Genomic DNA, 18547 nt, shown 5'->3' with positions numbered 1-18547 from the left:
TCCTCCTCGCCAGCAGGACGCGCCCAGGCTCCTGCCCTCGGGGCCTCCGAGCTGTGCTGCCTCCTCCTCTGTGTTCTGAGCGTCCCTCCCGCCTGGACAGCCTCTCCCGCACCCCGTCCTGCTCGATGGAGACCTCTATCCGAGGCTCGGGTCTCAGGGGCAGTGGGTGGCACTGCCTGGGCTCTGGCCTCAGGGGCAGGTTCAGTCCCGCCTCCTGGCTCCTTGCAGGGTCCGCGTTCACAGGAGCGTGAGGCGGGTTCAGAGGCAGGTCTGGCTCCCGAGGGGCCCCTCGCCCTCCTGCCTCCGTCCCTGTCTCCCCACAAGTCTCAGGCCAAGCTCCCCAGGCCTGGGGGGTGGGGCCGGGTGACCAGGCCGGTTCCGTGCCCACCTCCCTGGACACAGCGGCTGTCGGGCCAGCGCCCTCCCCTCCCCCGGGGCTGAGAGGCCTCCGCGCCTCCAGTGCCGCCCCCACTCCAGGCTGTGCCAGGGCTGCTGGGGCCCTGCCCGCAGGTGGGTTGCTGGGCGGGGAGGCAGCCGGCTGCGTTGTCCCGAACGCACCTGTGTGCCCTGCTCACGCCTGCCTCCCTGCCTCCTCAAGCCCCGAGCCCAGCGCCTCCCGGGGGCCTGCACTGCCTCCGCCCTGCTGTGCACTGTGTCCCAGGGCAGCCCCCCCTCTGCTCCCCGTCTCCCAGGAGCGCGGGGACCACCACGGCCTCTGGCCTCTTCCCGTCACTGGCTGGGATGTTTCCTTCACTTTTTTTTAAACACAAAACCTTTTCGTACGAGGTCTTTGAACGCACGGGGAGCTGACGCCAGTGTTGGTCTGTGGCCACTGTACGTTCCCTCAGGTGGCGGCTCAGAGCTGCCTGCACCTGCTCTCCTGCCCGGGCTCAGCCGTCCCGGGGCCTAGCTGTCTCGGGGCTCAGCCGTCCTGGGGCCCAGCCGTCTTGGGCTGCAGGTGCCTCCCTCCTGAGCCCCTTTCCCAGCTCCCAGGCCCCCAAACCCCCTCTTGCTTCCATGTCACTCCTGCTCCGACCCCCCTGCCTGCCTCCTGAGGACCCTGTGGGGAACACGGCCCACCTGACCACTCCCCCGTCTCAGCACCTCTTTTTTTTGAGAGAGAAGCATCGCTGCCCTGGATGGTCTGTCCCACGAACTGTTGTGCTCTGTGTGTGCCTGACGGGGACCGGACCTGCCGTCTCGATGCGTCAGGGACGAGGGCCAGCAGCCGAGCCCCCGCCAGGCTGGGCACAGCCTTTTCTTTTCTTTTTTTCTTTTTTTAAAAATATATTTTATTGACTTTTTACAGAGAGGAAGGGAGAGGGATAGAAATTAGAAACATCGATCAGCCGCCTCCTGCACACCCCCCACTGGGGATGTGCCCGCAACCAAGGTACATGCCCTTGACCGGAATCGAACCCGGGACCGTTCAGTCCGCAGGCTGATGCTCTATCCACTGAGCCAAACCGGTCAGGGCTGGGCACAACCTTTTCTAAAAACCCGAGTGTCTGCAGCACATCTCAGACGCTGTCCACCGTGTAGTCACCTCCGTGCACTTACAGAGAGAGGCCGCTCTACACAGCAGCCACAGCACCCAGCAAAGCGACAGCGACTCCTCCCACCACCCAGCACCGTCCATGCTCAGTCATCCCGTGTCCTCCCACCACCCAGTACCGTCCGTGCTCAGTCATCCCGTGTCCTCCCACCACCCAGCACCCGTCCGTGCTCAGTCATCCTGTGTCCTCCCACCACCCAGTACCGTCCATGCTCAGTCATCCCGTGTCCTCCCACCACCCAGTACCCGTCCATGCTCAGTCATCCCGTGTCCTCCCACCACCCAGTACCCATCCATGCTCAGTCGTCCCATGTCCTCCCACCACCCAGTACCATCCATGGTCAGTCGTCCCGTGTCCTCCCACCACCCAGCAACCGTCCATTCTCAGTCATCCTGTGTCCTCCCTACACCCAGTAACCGTCCATGCTCAGTTATCCTGTGTCCTCCCTACACCCAGTACCATCCATGCTCAGTCATCCTGTGTCCTCCCACCACCCAGTAATGTCCATGCTCAGTCATCCCCGTGTGCTCCCCACACCCAGTACCCGTCCATGCTCAGTCATCCCGTGTCCTCCCACCACCCAGTACCCGTCCATGCTCACTTATCCTGTGTCCTCCCACCACCCAGTACCCGTCCATGCTCAGTCGTCCCATGTCCTCCCACCACCCAGTACCCATCCATGCTCAGTCGTCCCATGTCCTCCCACCACCCAGTACCGTCCATGCTCAGTCATCCCGTGTCCTCCCACTACCCAGTACCCGTCCATGCTCAGTCATCCTGTGTCCTCCCAACACCCAGTACCCGTCCATGCTCAGTCATCCCCGTGTCCTCCCACCACCCAGCACCCGTCCATGCTCAGTCATCCCGTGTCCTCCCACCACCCAGTACCCGTCCATGCTCAGTCATCCCGTGTCCTCCCACCACCCAGTACCCGTCCATGCTCAGTTGTCCCATATCCTCCCACCACCCAGTACCCGTCCATGCTCAGTCATCCTGTGTCCTCCCACCACCCAGTACCCGTCCATGCTCAGTCATCCTGTGTCCTCCCAACACCCAGTACCCGTCCATGCTCAGTCATCCCGTGTCCTCGCACCACCCAGCACCGTCCATGTTCAGGCGTCCTGAGTCCTGCTCACCGTTGCTGCCTGCCTCCAGGCCCATCCCAGGCCCCGCCTTGCGTGGGCTTCCTCTGCGGAAGCACCTAGGCCACTGGTCATGTGACTGCCCTGGCTTGGCCCTGGAGATGTGGTTGCTGAGTCCTGTCCCTGTGTCCGCCCTGCACTGGTGGCTGGGCCGGAGCTGGAGCAGGTTCCGGTTTTGTATTTTGGCAAGAGTGCTTCCTAGCGGCGCTGGGTGCTCCTCCTGGGGGGGTGGGGGGTGGGGCATAGGGTGTCCGTGGGCTCAGGGTGCCTGGCTGTCCCCCCTCAGGGGGCGGATAGGTGAGCGAGGGGTGGGGGGTGTTGGCCCCTCTGCTGTCAGGTCCACAGGCCATGGTCAGTGCAGAGCCCACTCCCTCCTCGGGCTGCAGACTCTGGAGATTCCACTCCTGTTGTGCCTACTGGGTGTGGTTCTCGTGTTTCTTTTCAGGGGTGCGGGGTCCCTTGGGGTCTGGAGGGTGCGGCCGGGGGAGCGAGCAGGCCCTGCCTGTGGCATGGCTCCCCGACGGCACCTTTTGGTAAAGAGGTGAGTGGCCCAGCGTGTAGCACAGCCATCCAGGACACAGGCCGGGCCGGCCCAGAGGAGCAAACCCAGACGATGGCCTCAGCCGTGGAGGTGGCGTCGGCACCTTAACACGCTTTTTGGAGTCGGAATCGCAGGAGCAGGACAGGCCTGTGCTTTGCACCCGTCGTCCTGGGAGGGGAGGGGAAGCAGGTCGGACAGAGGCCCCAGGAGGCCGGCCCTGAGCAGGGAGGACGCAGGGACGGGAGGCGGCCGTGGGGTGGAAGGGAGGACTGCGCCTGGGGAGGGCCTGGGGGGCCCAGAGGGGAGGGTCACGGTGCACGACGGGCTCACAGCTTCCCCTGCGGCCCCCGAGGTTCGCGCTGACGGCTCCTTTAAGGACCAGACTCGGGGCTTTCATTGCAGAGGTCACCCTTGGATTACAGTTCCTCCTTCCTGTGTGGGTTCTAGGGAGTGTTTCTGGATCTGCTTTTCCCAAAATCCTCAGGGTGGCTTGTTAGGACTCAGCAGCTTGACAGCAGCGTGACTGGTTCCTGCTCCCCCCCCCCCCCCACCTGGTCCTCAGGAAAGAGGGTCTGTGGCCGCCGGAAGGTGTGCGTGTCCGACCGCCCAGCTCCCAGCTCCCAGCTCCCAGGCCTGCCTCCGCCCTGTCTGCCTCCCGAGTGCCTCCATCTCCAGAGAAGGCGCTGCGGGGCGTCTGTCCACACTGTCCACACCCCGAGGGCTGGGCAGGGTCTGGGGAGACAGGCTCATTGGCTGTGGTCGTTGTGGCCCAGGGAGCGAACCCCGAGTCCAGGCGACGACGCCAGGGGTGTCTCCACACCCCTCCTCCCGGCTGTCAGCCCCTCGTCCTCAGGAAGCCCCGAGGGGCCGGCTGAGGGGCCTGTGCTCTTTCAGGAGCCGCTGACCTTCCGGGACGTGGCCGTGGACTTCTCCCCGGAGGAGTGGGGGCGGCTGGGCCCTGCGCAGAGGACGCTGTACCGGGACGTGATGCTGGAGACCTTCGGGCACCTGCTGTCTGTGGGTAAGGCGGGTGCTGCCCGCGTCATGGAGCAGTTTCCATTCCCAGACCTTCTGTCTCCAGACTCGGTGCTCACAGGCTCACAGGCCTCGGGCCGAGATGGTGCCCGGCCGGTGTGGCTCAGTGGTTGAGCACCGACCCATGAACCAGGGGGTCAGGGTTTGATTCCCCGTCAGGGCACATGCCCGGCTGCAGGCTCGATCCCCAGTAGGGGGCGTGCAGGAGGCAGCCAATCGATGTTTCTATCTCTGTCACTCTCCCTTTAAAATCAATAAGAACATTTAAAAATAAAGGTGGGCTGAGATGATCATGAGCCGAGGTTCAGGGTGAAATTCCTGGTGCTTATCCAGCTCGAAGCGGGAGAGTCGGGGAGGAAGGGGCAGGGGGCGCTCCAGGTGACGGTCCCTGCTCTCCTCCCCGCAGGGGCTCAGGTCACCAAGCCCCAGGTCATCTCCCTGCTGGAGGAGGGCGCCGAGCCCTGGCGGGTGGAGCAGCCACGTCCCCAGAGCCCGTGTCCAGGTGAGAGCGGCCGGTGGGAGGGGGATCTTGTCTGAGGAGCCGGGCCTCAGACCCTCAGTCCCTCACCAGCGCGTGGGCCCTGCTGCTGCTGAGTCAGAGCAGACGTGCCCACCTCTGCCAGCTGCCTCTTCGTAGCTGCAGTTCCCACCTGCCGCCCACCCGCCGCCTCACATTCTCTCTGTGCCTTTCGCTCCGGCGACTTCCCGTTCTCTCACCTGCTTCTTCGTTCTTAGTTTGCTTATTGCCAAACCTGTAGCCTGTAGCCTCAGACCCGCCCGGCTTTAAAAAACCCACAAGAAAACAGGTTTTTAAGGTAGGTAATGTGTTCACATGGTTGAAAACACTCAAAGCTGTATGAATTGTAAGCTGAAAGGAATCTCGTTTATACTCCTCCTTCCGCACGTTATTCTTACCCCCAGACACAGACACACACACACATGAGCACACCCAGGCACACACAGAGGCACATGCACAGCTAACCAGTGTTTTTTTACTATGATTTTTTAAAATATGTGTTGTTGTTTTTTAATTGACTTCAGAGAGAGGAAGAGAGAGAGAGAGAGAGATAGAAACACCAAAGATGAGAGAGAATCATGGATCGGCTGCCTCCTGCACACCCCACACTGGTGATGGAGCCTGCAACCCGGGCTTGTGCCCTTGACCAGGAATGGAGCTGTGACCTCCTGGTTCATAGGCTGGCCCTCAACCACTGAGCCACACTGGCTGGGATTTCCTGTGAATTTTTCAGTTATTATTAACATCTCAATTTGTAATAATCTATTTTGAACTAATACCACTTAAACTTGGGCAGTCTGTGAAAACTTCGCTTCTGTGTCGCCGTGTCTCCCACTGAAAAGCCATCGCACTCTGGGCGCTGCTTTATTCCAGTGAAAGAGACACCAGGAGGCTCTGGAGCTGAGTCTGGAGGAGGAACCAAGTACCAGCTGTTGTTTTTTTCCCCCTTTTGCTTTTTTAAGTACAAGCTTTTTTATTTTTGTAAATATATTTTTTATTGATTCCAGAGAGGAAGGGAGAGGGAAAGAGAGATGGAAACATCAATGATGAGAGAGAATCATTGGTTGGCTGCCTCCTGCACACCCCACACTGGGGATCGAGCCCACAACCGACGTTCTGTCCCCTGAGCCAAACCGGCTGGGACTCAAGTACAAGCTTTTGGTAGTCCTTTCCCAGTGGAATCACAAAGGACACACTTAATTCTTTCAGCAACAAATGGTGGCCGGCGTGAAGTGTCATACACGGGGGGAAGCTGGCCTGGGAGCCCAGGGTATTTCCTGGGGGTTGGTCACACAGGCCCACACGACTGGCTGGGACCACGGGAGCTCCAGACTCTGGAAGGAAAGGTGTTCACCATGAGCAGTGTTGTCTGTACAAACCATGGAGGGAAGTTGGCGCCCTTGCTCCACGGCCTCAGGCATGTAAAACACTCTCCTGAGTGCGGACATTCCGAGACCTCACTTCCTAGGAGGTGGCCAAGGGCCGGTGGTGACGCAGGCCTTCTTGGGGATGTGCAGTTTGAGCAGCTCATGCAGGGTCGTTACCCCTTCCCTGCTCACCCTTCTCTGTCCTTCCTTCCTTCTCATGGGAAAATGCTCCATAGATTTTATCAGCACTCAGCACACTTCGTATTGTGGTCAGCTGCTTTGTTCACTCTCCACTATTTTCCTTTTCCCTGTTACGATGCTCCTCTGGGTTGTGAGTCTATGTGAAAACAAGTTCACACTTGCCTTCTCAATAATATGACAGAAACCCCACCTTTTCCACTCGATTCTTAAACGTTCTTTCTCACGACTTTTTCCTGTTTACTTCAGAAATGCTGAGAGATCCCGAAAGTAAAGCGTTGATCCCAACACGTCGCATTTTTGAGGGAGACCAGTCCCATAGCATGAAGTTGGAACGATTCCTGTGGGACGATCCTTGGTTCTCCAGGTTAGAAATTTTGGGATGTGACGACCAGTTACAAATGTACCGTGTGAACCAGAGTACAGCGATGAGGCAGATGGTCTTCATGCAGAAGCAAGTGCTGTCTCAAAGAGGCTCTGAATTCTGTGACCTTGGAGCGGGGCGTGGCCAGAGCTTAAACTTTATTCCCTCTCAGAGAGTTTCTCAAATAGAACATTTCTATAAGCCTGATGCACATGTTGAAAGTTGGAGGTGTAAGTCAGCCATCATGTATGCAGATAAGATTACCTGTGAAAATAATGATTATGACACAGCCTTGTACCCGTCCATGCCACCTATTCACCCTGCAAGGATGCAGACTGGAGATAATCTTTTCAGATGTTCTGATGCTGTTAAATCTTTCAATCATGTACTACATTTTGGTGATCATAAGGGAATGCACACAGGAGGAAAACTCTATGAGTATAAGGAATGCCATCAAATCTTTAACCAGAGCCCATCCTTTATTGAACACCCAAGACCTCTTATCGGAGAAAACCAGTATGGTTATAAAGAATATGAGAATATCTTTTACTTCTCGTCCTTTATGGAGCGTCAAAATATGGGCACTGTAGAGAAAGCCTATAAGTACAATGAGTGGGAGAAAGTCTTTGGGTATGACTCCTTCCTCACTCAACATACAAGCACTTACACCGCAGAGAAACCCTACGAATACAACGAATGTGGGACATCTTTCATCTGGAGCTCTTACCTTATCCAACACAAGAAAACTCATACTGGAGAGAAGCCCTACGAATGTGATAAGTGTGGGAAAGTTTTCAGGAATCGTTCAGCCCTCACCAAGCATGAACGGACTCACACTGGAATAAAACCCTATGAATGTAATAAATGTGGGAAGGCCTTCAGCTGGAACTCCCATCTGATTGTGCACACGAGGATTCACACGGGAGAGAAACCTTACGTATGTAATGAGTGTGGGAAGTCTTTCAACTGGAACTCCCATCTGATCGGCCATCAGAGGACTCACACCGGAGAAAAGCCGTTCGAATGCACGGAGTGTGGGAAGTCTTTCAGCTGGAGCTCCCATCTGATTGCCCACATGCGGATGCATACTGGAGAGAAGCCCTTTAAATGTGATGAATGCGAAAAAGCCTTTAGGGATTACTCAGCTCTCAGTAAACATGAAAGAACTCACTCCGGAGCAAAGCCATACAAATGCACTGAGTGTGGAAAGTCCTTCAGCTGGAGTTCCCACCTCATCGCCCACCAGAGGACTCACACGGGGGAGAAACCCTATAACTGTCAGGAATGCGGCAAAGCCTTCAGAGAACGCTCGGCCCTCACGAAACATGAGATCATTCATTCTGGAATTAAGCCCTACGAATGTAATAAATGTGGAAAATCCTGTAGCCAAATGGCTCACCTGGTTCGACATCAAAGGACTCACACTGGAGAAAAGCCCTACGAGTGCAATAAATGTGGGAAGTCCTTCAGCCAGAGCTGTCACCTTGTTGCTCACCGGAGAATTCACACGGGCGAGAAGCCCTATAAGTGCAATCAGTGTGAACGGTCCTTCAACTGCAGCTCTCACCTGATTGCGCACCGGAGAACTCACACCGGAGAGAAGCCGTACAGGTGTAACGAATGTGGGAAGGCGTTTAATGAGAGCTCTTCCCTCATTGTCCACCTGAGAAACCATACTGGAGAGAAGCCCTACAAATGCAACCACTGTGAGAAGGCTTTCTGTAAGAATTCTTCTCTCATTATTCATCAGAGAATGCACAGCGGGGAGAAACGCTTTATATGCAACGACTGCGGAAAGTCCTACAGTGGCCACTCGGCCCTGCTGCAGCACCAGAGGAGCCACGGCACAGAGAAAGTCTGAACTGAACTGATGGAGACTTCCTTTCCTTGTGCATGTGATCCTTTGAGAAAAACACTATAAGTATAATCAGGAGGGGTTGTTCACTAGTGAGCGTTCAGGGAGGCTCTTCCCCTTACTGCTCAATAGAAACATCTAGAAACGTATGAATGAAAATGATAGAGGAAGCGTAGCGGTTATGTAGCCCTTATTTAACGTCAGATAATTACAGTGAAGAAGGAAAGCCCCTCTCCTCACGGTCCACCAGGGTCTTGCTTGAGGAACGTGAATGTAGGGGTGAGACACCTTTAGTAAGAGATCTCAAGGGTTTGTGGACCCGAGTGCATTGATGGAGGAGAAAAACCTTGTGGTGGGAAGTGTTTCAGCTGGAAATACGCTGTTTTGCATCGAGCTGGAGCATTGGGTGGGAAGCTTTATAATAACATTCTGTGCATAATTGTGAAAATACTGATTTTGCTGTTATCAGGGGGAGGGTCTGGGTGCCCTTTAAGGAATAGACTATGGAATACTAAGTTTGAGGTTAAGAAAAAAAATAGCATTGAATGGGATATGTACTGTTAGTCGAGATTAACCTTAGAAAAATTAGTAAATGAGATTACTAATGGTGGAAAAGTTATTTTCTAGAAGTATGAGGCTGATGTTGTTGGGACAAAAAGTGACATTTAATATCACTGTGTCCATGTCCATGGTTTACTCATTGTTGGATGTTTGTAATTTGTTTTAGGCAATCACTACAAGTTATAATTATAGACACTGCATCAGAGCACATACCCTGAAGGAATAACAAGGACACAGAGTTGTGTATCCATGTCTTCTATAACATCTAAAAGTGTGTCTGGATAAGGACTGGAAAGACCCATGGATAAATTAACCCAGTTAATTTTTTAAAATCATAAAGTTTTATAAACACGTACAGCACTTACCACGTGCTAAGCTTTGTTTTAGCTGCTTTCCAATTATTACTGTGTCCAATCCCCTTAGTTCCATGAGGCGGGTGCTGTTATCAGCCCAGGTTTACAGGTGGAGGGACGGAGGCAGAGATGTTGAGACACCGACCTCAGGACACGGCTAGTTCAGAGTGGCACCGAGATGTCTGGCTTCAGAGCCCCGTGTGTAACCACAGTTGTGCTGACTCTCCAGTGACCCCCCTGGTGGTGTTGTTATTGTTCAGTGTTTCTATGGTAGATATTTGCTAATAAAAATCAAGAAATTCCTAAGTAATGAGAACTGAAGTTACCTGGCTCTCTGTCCGGAAGGATTTCTGGTAACACGAGGGCTAAGCTCCCTTCGGAGTAGGAAGTCTGATTGGACATTCAGACTCAGGGCATTTCCTGGAGCCGGGATTTCGTAAACTCACCACCCACAGCCCTGAGGCTGAGCGCGGACCAGGAGCCGGAAGACTCACTGGAAGTGCTTGTCGGAGGGATGCTCGTCGTCGGGTCTCCATGTCCTCACCGCGGAGGGCAAGACCCAGCGCTGCCCGTGGGCGCAGCCTTCCTCGCCATCTCCCTCGAACTCAGGTTTATACTCTCTCATCTTCTCCAGAAGGTTCGGATGGGAAGGGAGCTCACAGGCCCCGTAGAGTGAGGAAGCCTCTCTGAGTTAGGGTTAGGGTCGGGGGCGAGCAGAATAGGGCGAATTGGCTGCCTTCTCTCCAGTTCGCAAGCATTTCCCGACCTCCCTAGAGACTGCCTGTCGGGCGGCCATGAGGGGCCAGCAGTCCTTCCTGGAGAGGCTTCCAGGGTCTTGGTCAGAAATCCTGGGGCAGAAGGTCCATCTGGTGCTGACTCCCCAGCGTGAGAAACTGTCCTGGAGGCGGAGGATGCTCCCGCCTGAGTCTGGTCACCAGCTGCCACAGGCACGTGCTGCCTGATCCCCACCGTTCAGGGCTCAGTGCATCCCGGCCGCCCAGCGAGGGCTGCAGGAGGGAATGCAAGCAGCTGAATGGATTTGCCTCGACAGGGAGGAGCAGGGGTGGCGAGACTCCACAGTCAGACCGGGGAGGGGTCGGGTGGTGACGCGCTGTTTACTGCTGTCCACAGCCGAAGCAGCAACGAAACCACCAGCTGTTCCATTGCTCTGGGGTGTTTTTCATTTCATTTTATTTTATTTACTTTTTAATATTATAGACTGGACGGCTTAAACAACTGAAATTCATTTTCTCACAGTCTTTTTAAAAATATATATATTTTATTGATTTTTTACAGAGAGGAAGGGAGAGGGATACAGAGACACATTGATGAGAGAGAAACATCGATCAGCTGCCTCCTGCACACCTCCTACTGGGGATGTGCCCGCAACCAAGGTACATGCCCTTGACCGGAATCGAACCCAGGACCCTTCAGTCCGCAGGCCGACGCTCTATCCACTGAGCCCAACCGGCCAGGACAATTGTATTTTATTTTTAAAATGTATTTCTATTGATTTCAGATGGGCCCAGGCCTGCCTTGTGAACACGCAGCTAAGGAGGCAGCAAAGGGCGGGGTGTGGGGTGGGCCCAGGAGGGAGAACCTGGGAGACAGAGGAGGGGCCAGGCCTGGGACCAAAACCAGATGGAAGAGGAATCCCAGGAGGCAGGGCAGGGCCTCGCTCTGCCTCCTCCGTGGTCTGTCCTGTCCTCGTTCCTGCCCCCCCACCCCCCACCCCTCTCCTCTCAGCCTCCCATTGGCTGGCACGGTTCCGTGGAGGGACTCCGCATGGCAACCTGGGCTGACCTCACACTGGTGGCCCCGAGGCAGAACCAGATGCTGGGCAGGGAGCCGTGTTTCAGGGCAGACGCTGGGCTCCAGCCGGACGGCTCCTTTCACCCGCAGGATAAGAGACGGCGGTGCTGGAGGGATGGGCCAGCCTCCGCGTTCCTTCGCCTTCCTAGTTTTGTTTTTAATGGAATGGCCATTGCATGTGTGCTTGCCTGATGCAGGTGAGTTCAGACCTAGTTGGAAAAATGACAGGCCTTTTAAAAATATATATATGTATTTATTGATTTCAGAGAAGAAGGGAGAGGGAGAGAGAGAGAGAAGCAAGCATCCATGATGAGAGAGAATCATGGATCGGCCGCCTCCTGCACTTGCCCTACTGGGGATCGAGCCCGAAACCTGGGCATGTGCCCTGACCCAGAATTGAACCGCGACCTCCTGGTTCATAGGTCGACGCTCAACCAGCCGGGCTATTTTTCCATTTTAACGAGAGTGGAGGGGAGAGGGGGAGACAGAGAGAAACATCGATGTGAGTCAGACACATCTATTGGTTGCCTCCCGCATTGAGCCTGCAACCTGGGCATGTGTCCTCGACTGGAATCGAACCCGGGACCCTTCAGTCCTTGGGCCGGCGCTCGATCCACTGAGCCACACCGGCCAGGGCTCGCCTCTTGCACCTTTGTTCAGTCTGTACAAACAATGCTTCTCTCTCTGTGTGTGTGTGTGTGTTGCTTTTTGTTTCCAGGTGATAGGGAGGGTGATATACCTGAGCCGGTCCAGGACGTGGCCCCCAGCACCAGCACCTGGGACGCAGGTGGGTGGCACGGCCCCCGGCTGCCCTGTGGTGGCCTTTCCTCCCAGCACGAGGCCCCCCTGGGCCCATCAGGGCAACCCTGAGCTGTAAAGCAAGGCCGCTGTCCTGGGGTTCGGGCTACGTGGGTGGCAGGTGCTGCTGCCCTGGCAAAGCAGCCTGGCCAGTGTGGCTCAGGGACGCACATCCCCACAGAGCAAGGGGGGCAGGTGGGAGGGGAGCCCGCAGTGACCTGGGAATTCAGACTATATCTGTTCGCACAGGCTGGGCAATCTCCCCTCCTTATTTTATTTATTTTATTTAATTTTTAATTTTATTTTATATTTTAGTTTTATTTATTTATTTATTTATTTATTTATTTATTTATTTTCAGAGAGAAGGGGAGAGGGATAGAGAGTTAGAAACATCAATGAGAGAGAGACATCCATCAGCTGCCTCCTGCACACTCCCCACTGGGGATGTGCCCGCAACCCAGGTACATGCCCTTGGCTGGAATCGAACCCGGGACCCTTCAGTCAGCAGGCTGATGCTCTATCCACTGAGCCAAACCGGTCAGGGCAATTTTTTAATTTTATTTTTAATTTAATTTACTTTATTTTATTTATTTCATTTTATAAATAGTTTTTATTTTTTATTTATTTTTTTTTAAATATATTTCATTGATTTTTCTACAGAGAGGGAGAGGGATAGAGAATTAGAAACATCGATGAGAGAGAAACATCAATCAGCTGCCTCCTGCACGCCCCCCACTGGGGATGTGCCCGCAACCAAGGTACATGCCCTTGACCGGAATCGAACCTGGGACCCTTCAGTCCACAGGCTGACGCTCTATCCACTGAGCCAAACCGGTTAGGGCTATAAATAGTTTTTTATTGTTGACTAGAGGCCCGGTGCACAAAAATTTGTGCACTGGGGGGGGGGGAGGGGGGGTCCCCCAGCCCAGCCTGTGCCCTCTCGCAGTCTGGGACCCCTCGGGAGATAACGACCTGCTGGCTTAGGCCTGCTCCCGGGTGGCAGAGGGCAGGCCCAATCCCTAGGTGCAGCCCCTGGTTGGGCTCAGAGCAGGGCCGATTGGGGAGTTGGGGCGCCGCCCCCTGTCATGCACAGAGCAGGGTGGATCGGGAGGTTGCGATGCCACCCTCAGTCACGCTCAGGGTAGACTGATTGGGGGGTTGGGGCACCGCCCCCTGTCACACTCAAGGCGGGGTCAATGGGGTGGTTGCGGCGCCACCTCCTGTGATGCACAGAGCAGGGCCAATCAGGGGGTTGGGGCACTGCCCCCCCACCCCCCGTCACGCACAGAGCAGGGCCCATCAGGGGGTTGGGGAGCTCCCCCCTGTCACGCACAGAGTAGGGCTGATAGGGGAGTTAGGGCACCGCCCCCTGTCACACACACAGCAGGGCGGATCAGGGGGTTGGGGCGCCACCCTCTATCACCCACAGAGCAGGACCGATCAGGGGGTTGGGGCGCAGCCACTGTCACACTCAGGGCAGGGCCGATGGGGAGGTTATGGCTCTACCCGTCACACACGGAGCAGGGCCCATGGAGGGGGTGGGGGGTTGGGGCGCCACCCCCTGTCACACACAGAGCAGGGCCGATCAGGGGGTTGGGATGCCACACCCTGTCACACACAGAGCCGCGGGGCGATCAGGGGGTTTGGGCGCTGCACCCTGTCATGCTGATCTGGTGCCAGGAGGCCTCGCGGCTCCGCTGATCCCGATGCTGGGAGGCATATTACCCTTTTACTATATAGGATAGAGGCCTGGGGGCCGGCTGGTTTGCCCTGAAGGGTGTCTTGGATCAGGGTGGGGGTCCCCACTGGGGTACCTGGCCAGCCTGGGTGAGGGGATGATGGCTGTTTGCAGCTGGTCACACACCCTTCAGGGTGGGGGTCCCCACTGGGGTGCCTGGCCAGTCTGGGTGAGGGGCTGAGGGCTGCTTTCAGGCTGGCGGGAAGCTCCCAACCACTCCTTTTTTTCTTTTTTTTTTTCTTCTGGGCCAGCTTTAGCTCTGGCTCTAGCTCTGAGGCTTCCGCTGCTGGTTTGTTTGCCGTTCTATAATCGAAACAATGTATAACTTCAGCTCTGAGATCCCAGCCGGCTATATTTGTTAGAATGTTTCAAACTGCCAGCTCAGAGGCCGGCAAGTCAGGCGGGGAACGTTGGAGTCTGCTGTCACGGGAGCAAGCAAGCCTCACGTTCGCTTCCAGCTGCCTGGCTGCCGGCTGCCATCTTGGCTGACAGTTAATTTGCATAAGGATACGCTGATTAGCCAATGGGAAAGGTATCGGTCGTACGCCAATTACCATTTTTCTCTTTTATTAGTGTAGATGCTATTACAGATGCCTCCCATTCCCCCCCTCCTCCCAGCCCCTACCCACCCCCAGGGCTTCATCACCCTATTGGATGTGCCCATGGGCTGTGCATATAAGCATATACGTTCTTTGGTTTATCTCTTCCCGTCCCCCCACCCTCACATCAAGGTATGTTAGTCTGTTCCCTGCCTGCCTGCTTCCAGTCTTACCCTATTGGTCAATTCATGTTGTTTATTAGATTCCACAGATAAGTGAGATCATGTGACATGCCTCCGTATTTTAAAACGCTATTTTAAAAAATATATATATTTCTGCCCTGGCCGGTTTGGCTCAGTGGATAGAGCGTTGACCTGCAGACTGAAAGGTCCCGGGTTCGATTCCGGTCAAGGGCATGTACCTTGGTTGCGGGCACTTCCCCAGTGGGGAGTGTGCAGGAGGCAGCTGATCGATGTTTCTGACTCTCTATCCCTCTCCCTTCCTCTCTGTAAAAGACCAATAAAATATATTAAAAAAAATATATATATATATATATATTTCTATTGATTTCAGAGAGGAAGGGAGGAGAGGGAAACATCAACGATGAGAGAATCATTGATCAGCTGCCTCCTGCACACACCACATTGGGGATCGAGCCTGTAAACCGGGCATGTGCCCTGACCGGGAATCGAACCGTGACCTCCTGGTTCTTAGGTCGACGCTCAACCACTGAGCCACGCCGGCCGGACTAAAGTGCTGTTTTTTGATGGTATTTCTGACGGTCTCTCCCGTTCCCCTTTGTGACGACAGTATGACTAACTACTACATAACTGACAGGCACAGCGACAGTGAAATTAGTTGAGAACATCTTCTCTCTCCCTTTTAGTGTCGAGTCTGCATCGACGTGCTCTTGTTCGAGTGGTTGCCATCACGTGTGCGGCCTTGAGCGTGGCCTTGGTCTGCGGGATCGCTGTTTCCTACGTGATATAGTGAGTCCTCGCTAGTAGCATTGCCAGCCTTAAGTCAGACACACATTACCTGGCTCATTATTTGGTGGTGGTGATGCTGATGACAATTCTTTTTTTTTTTTTTTTTTTAATATATTTCTTTATTGGTCTCAGAGAGGAAGGGAGAAGGAGAGAGAGAGAGAGAGAAACATCAATGATGGGCCCTGACCGGTTTGGCTCAGGGGGTAGGGCGTCGGCCTGCAGACTGAAGGGTCCCAGGTTCGATTCCGGTCAAGGGCATGTACCTGGGTTGCGGGCACATCCCCAGTGGGGGGTGTGCAGGAGGCAGCTGATCGATGTTTCTCTCTCATCGATGTTTCCAACTCTCTATCTCTCTCCCTTCCTCTCTGTAAAAAATCAATAAAATATATTTTTAAAAAATAATATCTAAAGTGAAAATCAATAAGAATATTTCGGGGGTGGAAACAAAACTAGCCCAAATTTATTAACGTCCCCCCACCCCCCGACCCCCCAAAAAAGACACGAGGACATGTTGTGGGCGCTGCGCTCCTGAATTCACCTGTGTTACCCTCCAGTCGACTGGGACAGGATGAGGAGAGGGAACAGCTTGCCGAGCTTTATGAAAATATCCAGATGCCACTGTCAGGAGACGAAGAGGAGGCCTTCAGGGCCGGGCGCCCAGGCGAGGCTGGGGATCTGCTTTCGGGGAACGAGGAGGAGCTGGCGGAGTTCATTAATTCAGGTAGGAACCGACCCGCTCATCTGGGCAGGTCCACAGTCACAGGAAAGCTGAGCTGGCCTTGAGGGCTTGGTTTTCTTTTCTTTTTAAAAAAATTTTTTTTTTTCTTGATTTCAGAGAGGAAGGCAGAGGGAGAGAGATATAGAAACATCAATGATGAGAGAGAATCGTTGATTGGCTGCCTCCTGCACGCCCCCTACTGGGGATCGAGCTCACACCCCGTTGGTCCTGTGCCCTGACCGGGAATCGAACCCGGGACCCTTCAGTCTGCAGGCTGACGCTCTATCCACTGAGCCACACTGGCCAGGGCGATGGTTGGTTTCCAAAGGCAAAGCAAAGTGGGAATTGATGGAGTTTGAGGGAAGGAAGATGAATATCGACAGCCCCACCCACAGACACGACCGGCTCCCGTCCCGTTGTCCCCGCGGTAAACCCCTGTGTGGCTGCTTGGTTTCCTTCGCAAGGACGTTCCGAGGGTTGAAAACAGAGATTAGGAAACAGCCCTTTTCCCCGACCAGACATTTCCTTACAGGTACTGATTAGGGTGACATGACTCCCACGCTGAGACCACAGACACGCAGACGTCCCGCCTTCACCGGGGGCCTCAGCCCGACGTGAAAACGGGACCCAGGCCCCGAAGCAGAGGCCGCTACCCCAGGTTCAAAGACCCCTGTCAGCTACGCCCGTCTCGCCTGCAAGCCCCTGTGAGGAGAGGGCCACATACACATTCATAGAAGCCTGACTTGGTAGACGCTCTGACGTTCTTAGATACTTGCTTGCAAAAATTCCTAGCCCTGGCCGGTGTGGCTCAGTGGATAGAGCATCGGCCTGTGGACTGAAGGGTCCCGGGTTCGATTCCGGTCAAGGGCACATGCCCGGGTTGTGGGCTCGATCCCAGAGGGGGATGTGCAGGAGGCGGCTGATCCATGATTCTCTCTCATCACTGATGTTTCTATTTCCCTCTCCCTCTCCCTTCCTCTCTGAAATCAATAAAAATATATGTAAAAATATTCCTAGAGCATAAGTCTGTAGAGAAGGCATTATCTAGTTCAGTTTTATTAACCACACCCTGGGTGGAGCGCCTCCCTGACTGCCCTAGACACAGAGTCGGAGAGAGGCTGCCAGGCCTGAGGAGTGATAGCTGATGCTCACCAGGCAGACAGCCTTCATTAGCCTTCAGAAGATAATTTTTCAGTGTCTTTTCATTACATTGAAGTATAACTTTCCTACATTCTCTCTTTACTGGTCATTTATAAAGACAGCCAGTTTGGCTCAGTGGATAGAGCGTCGGCCTGCGGACTGAAGGGTCCCGGGTTTGATTCCGGCCAAGGGTACATGCCTAGGTTGCAGGCTCCATCCCCAGTAGGGGGAGTGCAGGAGGCCGCCAATCAATGATTCTCTGTCATCACTGATGTTTCTATCTCTCTCTCCCTCTCCCTTCCTCTCTAAAGTTAATTAAAAAAAAAAAAAATATATATATATATATATATACATATATACATGTAAATATATACATATACATATATATATATATATATACATATATACCTATATGTATATATATATATGTAAAGACTGAGTACAAACTCACAGACCCAGACAACGGTTATGTTGGTTACCAGTCAGGAAAGGGGCTGGGGGGAAGTAGAAGAGGGTATAGGGGGGGTCAGTGGTGATGGGAGGAGACTTGATGTGGGGTGGTCAGCACATAATACAATATAGTATAGATGACGTATTATAGAAACATATGCCTGAAACCTATATAATTGTGCTAACTAATGTTTCCCCACTAAATTCAATGGAAAAAAAAATAATGCTTGAATACGGAAAATGGGACAATAATTTAAACTTTCAAATTTTCATGGTCCTCATCAAATCACATGTGTTATGTCCTAAAAATCCCACTATTCCCACCTTTATTTTTCTATCCTTTTTCCATCGGCCCTCTTTCTTCCTTTCTATTCCTCCGTTATTTGTAACTTAACAGCCCTATGTCTATATTTTAGCTATTAGATCAAAAAGAAGACAGCATCTTGAAGGAGCGGGATTGGAGAGCGTGCAAAAGCAGTAGAGGAAGCACAGCATGGAATGCTGGGCCCCTTGCAAACGTGGGAAACCCGTGGAAGCCAGTGAGAGAGCCGCAGGCCGCGCGACCCCGTGTGGGGAACACACGGTGGGACGTCAACCTGAGGACATGCGAACCCCCAGGGAAGAAAACTAGAAATACATCACACAAAATAAACCCAGAACATAGTCATCCTCGCCTCTTAGCTCTCATGGTTCACAAATAATTATAGTGTAACAGGAAAGAGGAAAATCCAACTTCGTAAGTATGAACGAGAAATTGTCTGCATTTTCTTTCCTTGCTCCTCACCAGAAATACAAGGAGTTTCTTTGGGGAACCTCCCAGACCATGCTGGGGAGCCCCCCACTTTCACTAAACCGTACTTTCCCACTGATACCT

The 18547-nt window shown here is 53.9% G+C and overlaps 2 protein-coding genes across 3 annotated transcripts; both read left to right on the top strand.

The window, feature by feature from the left end:
- Positions 1 to 4107: 4107 nt before the first annotated feature.
- LOC102432536 (zinc finger protein 606) lies at positions 4108 to 9805 on the top strand. 2 transcript variants are annotated; one of them, XM_023749078.1, is made up of 3 exons: positions 4108 to 4260; positions 4681 to 4776; positions 6606 to 9805. In XM_023749078.1, exons 1-3 carry the CDS (start codon positions 4227 to 4229, stop codon positions 8579 to 8581), a joined length of 2106 nt encoding a protein of 701 aa, XP_023604846.1. In that variant the 5' UTR covers positions 4108 to 4226; the 3' UTR covers positions 8582 to 9805. The 2 variants fall into 2 exon arrangements, with proteins under 2 accessions (XP_023604846.1, XP_023604847.1); XM_023749079.1 differs by lacking the exon at positions 4681 to 4776 and having other exon boundaries at positions 4109 to 4260.
- A 1418-nt stretch (positions 9806 to 11223) lies between these two features.
- Positions 11224 to 18302, top strand: CUNH19orf18 (chromosome unknown C19orf18 homolog). The gene is made up of 5 exons (XM_014450562.2): positions 11224 to 11498; positions 12020 to 12088; positions 15263 to 15365; positions 15920 to 16086; positions 18090 to 18302. The coding sequence occupies exons 1-5, from the start codon at positions 11417 to 11419 to the stop codon at positions 18152 to 18154; spliced, it is 486 nt and encodes a 161-aa protein (XP_014306048.1). The 5' UTR covers positions 11224 to 11416; the 3' UTR covers positions 18155 to 18302.
- Positions 18303 to 18547: the final 245 nt, after the last annotated feature.

This window comes from Myotis lucifugus, unplaced genomic scaffold (assembly GCF_000147115.1).
Source record: "Myotis lucifugus unplaced genomic scaffold, Myoluc2.0 scaffold_2675, whole genome shotgun sequence".
Classification (NCBI taxonomy): Eukaryota; Metazoa; Chordata; class Mammalia; order Chiroptera; family Vespertilionidae; genus Myotis; species Myotis lucifugus.
Note: the sequence above shows the minus strand (reverse complement) of the source record. Positions and strands in the feature narration are given on the sequence as shown.

Bases quoted from the DNA above. Each gene is read 5' to 3' on its own strand.
- CUNH19orf18 (XM_014450562.2), top strand. From the start codon at position 11,417: ATGGGCCAGCCTCCGCGTTCCTTCGCCTTCCTAGTTTTGTTTTTAATG. The intron at 11,499-12,019 runs GTGAGTTCAGAC...TTTTGTTTCCAG, and splicing joins TGTGTGCTTGCCTGATGCAG to GTGATAGGGAGGGTGATATA. The intron at 15,366-15,919 runs GTGAGTCCTCGC...GTTACCCTCCAG, and splicing joins GCTGTTTCCTACGTGATATA to TCGACTGGGACAGGATGAGG.
- LOC102432536 (XM_023749078.1), top strand. From the start codon at position 4,227: ATGCTGGAGACCTTCGGGCACCTGCTGTCTGTGG. The intron at 4,261-4,680 runs GTAAGGCGGGTG...TCCTCCCCGCAG, and splicing joins CGGGCACCTGCTGTCTGTGG to GGGCTCAGGTCACCAAGCCC. The intron at 4,777-6,605 runs GTGAGAGCGGCC...TGTTTACTTCAG, and splicing joins TCCCCAGAGCCCGTGTCCAG to AAATGCTGAGAGATCCCGAA.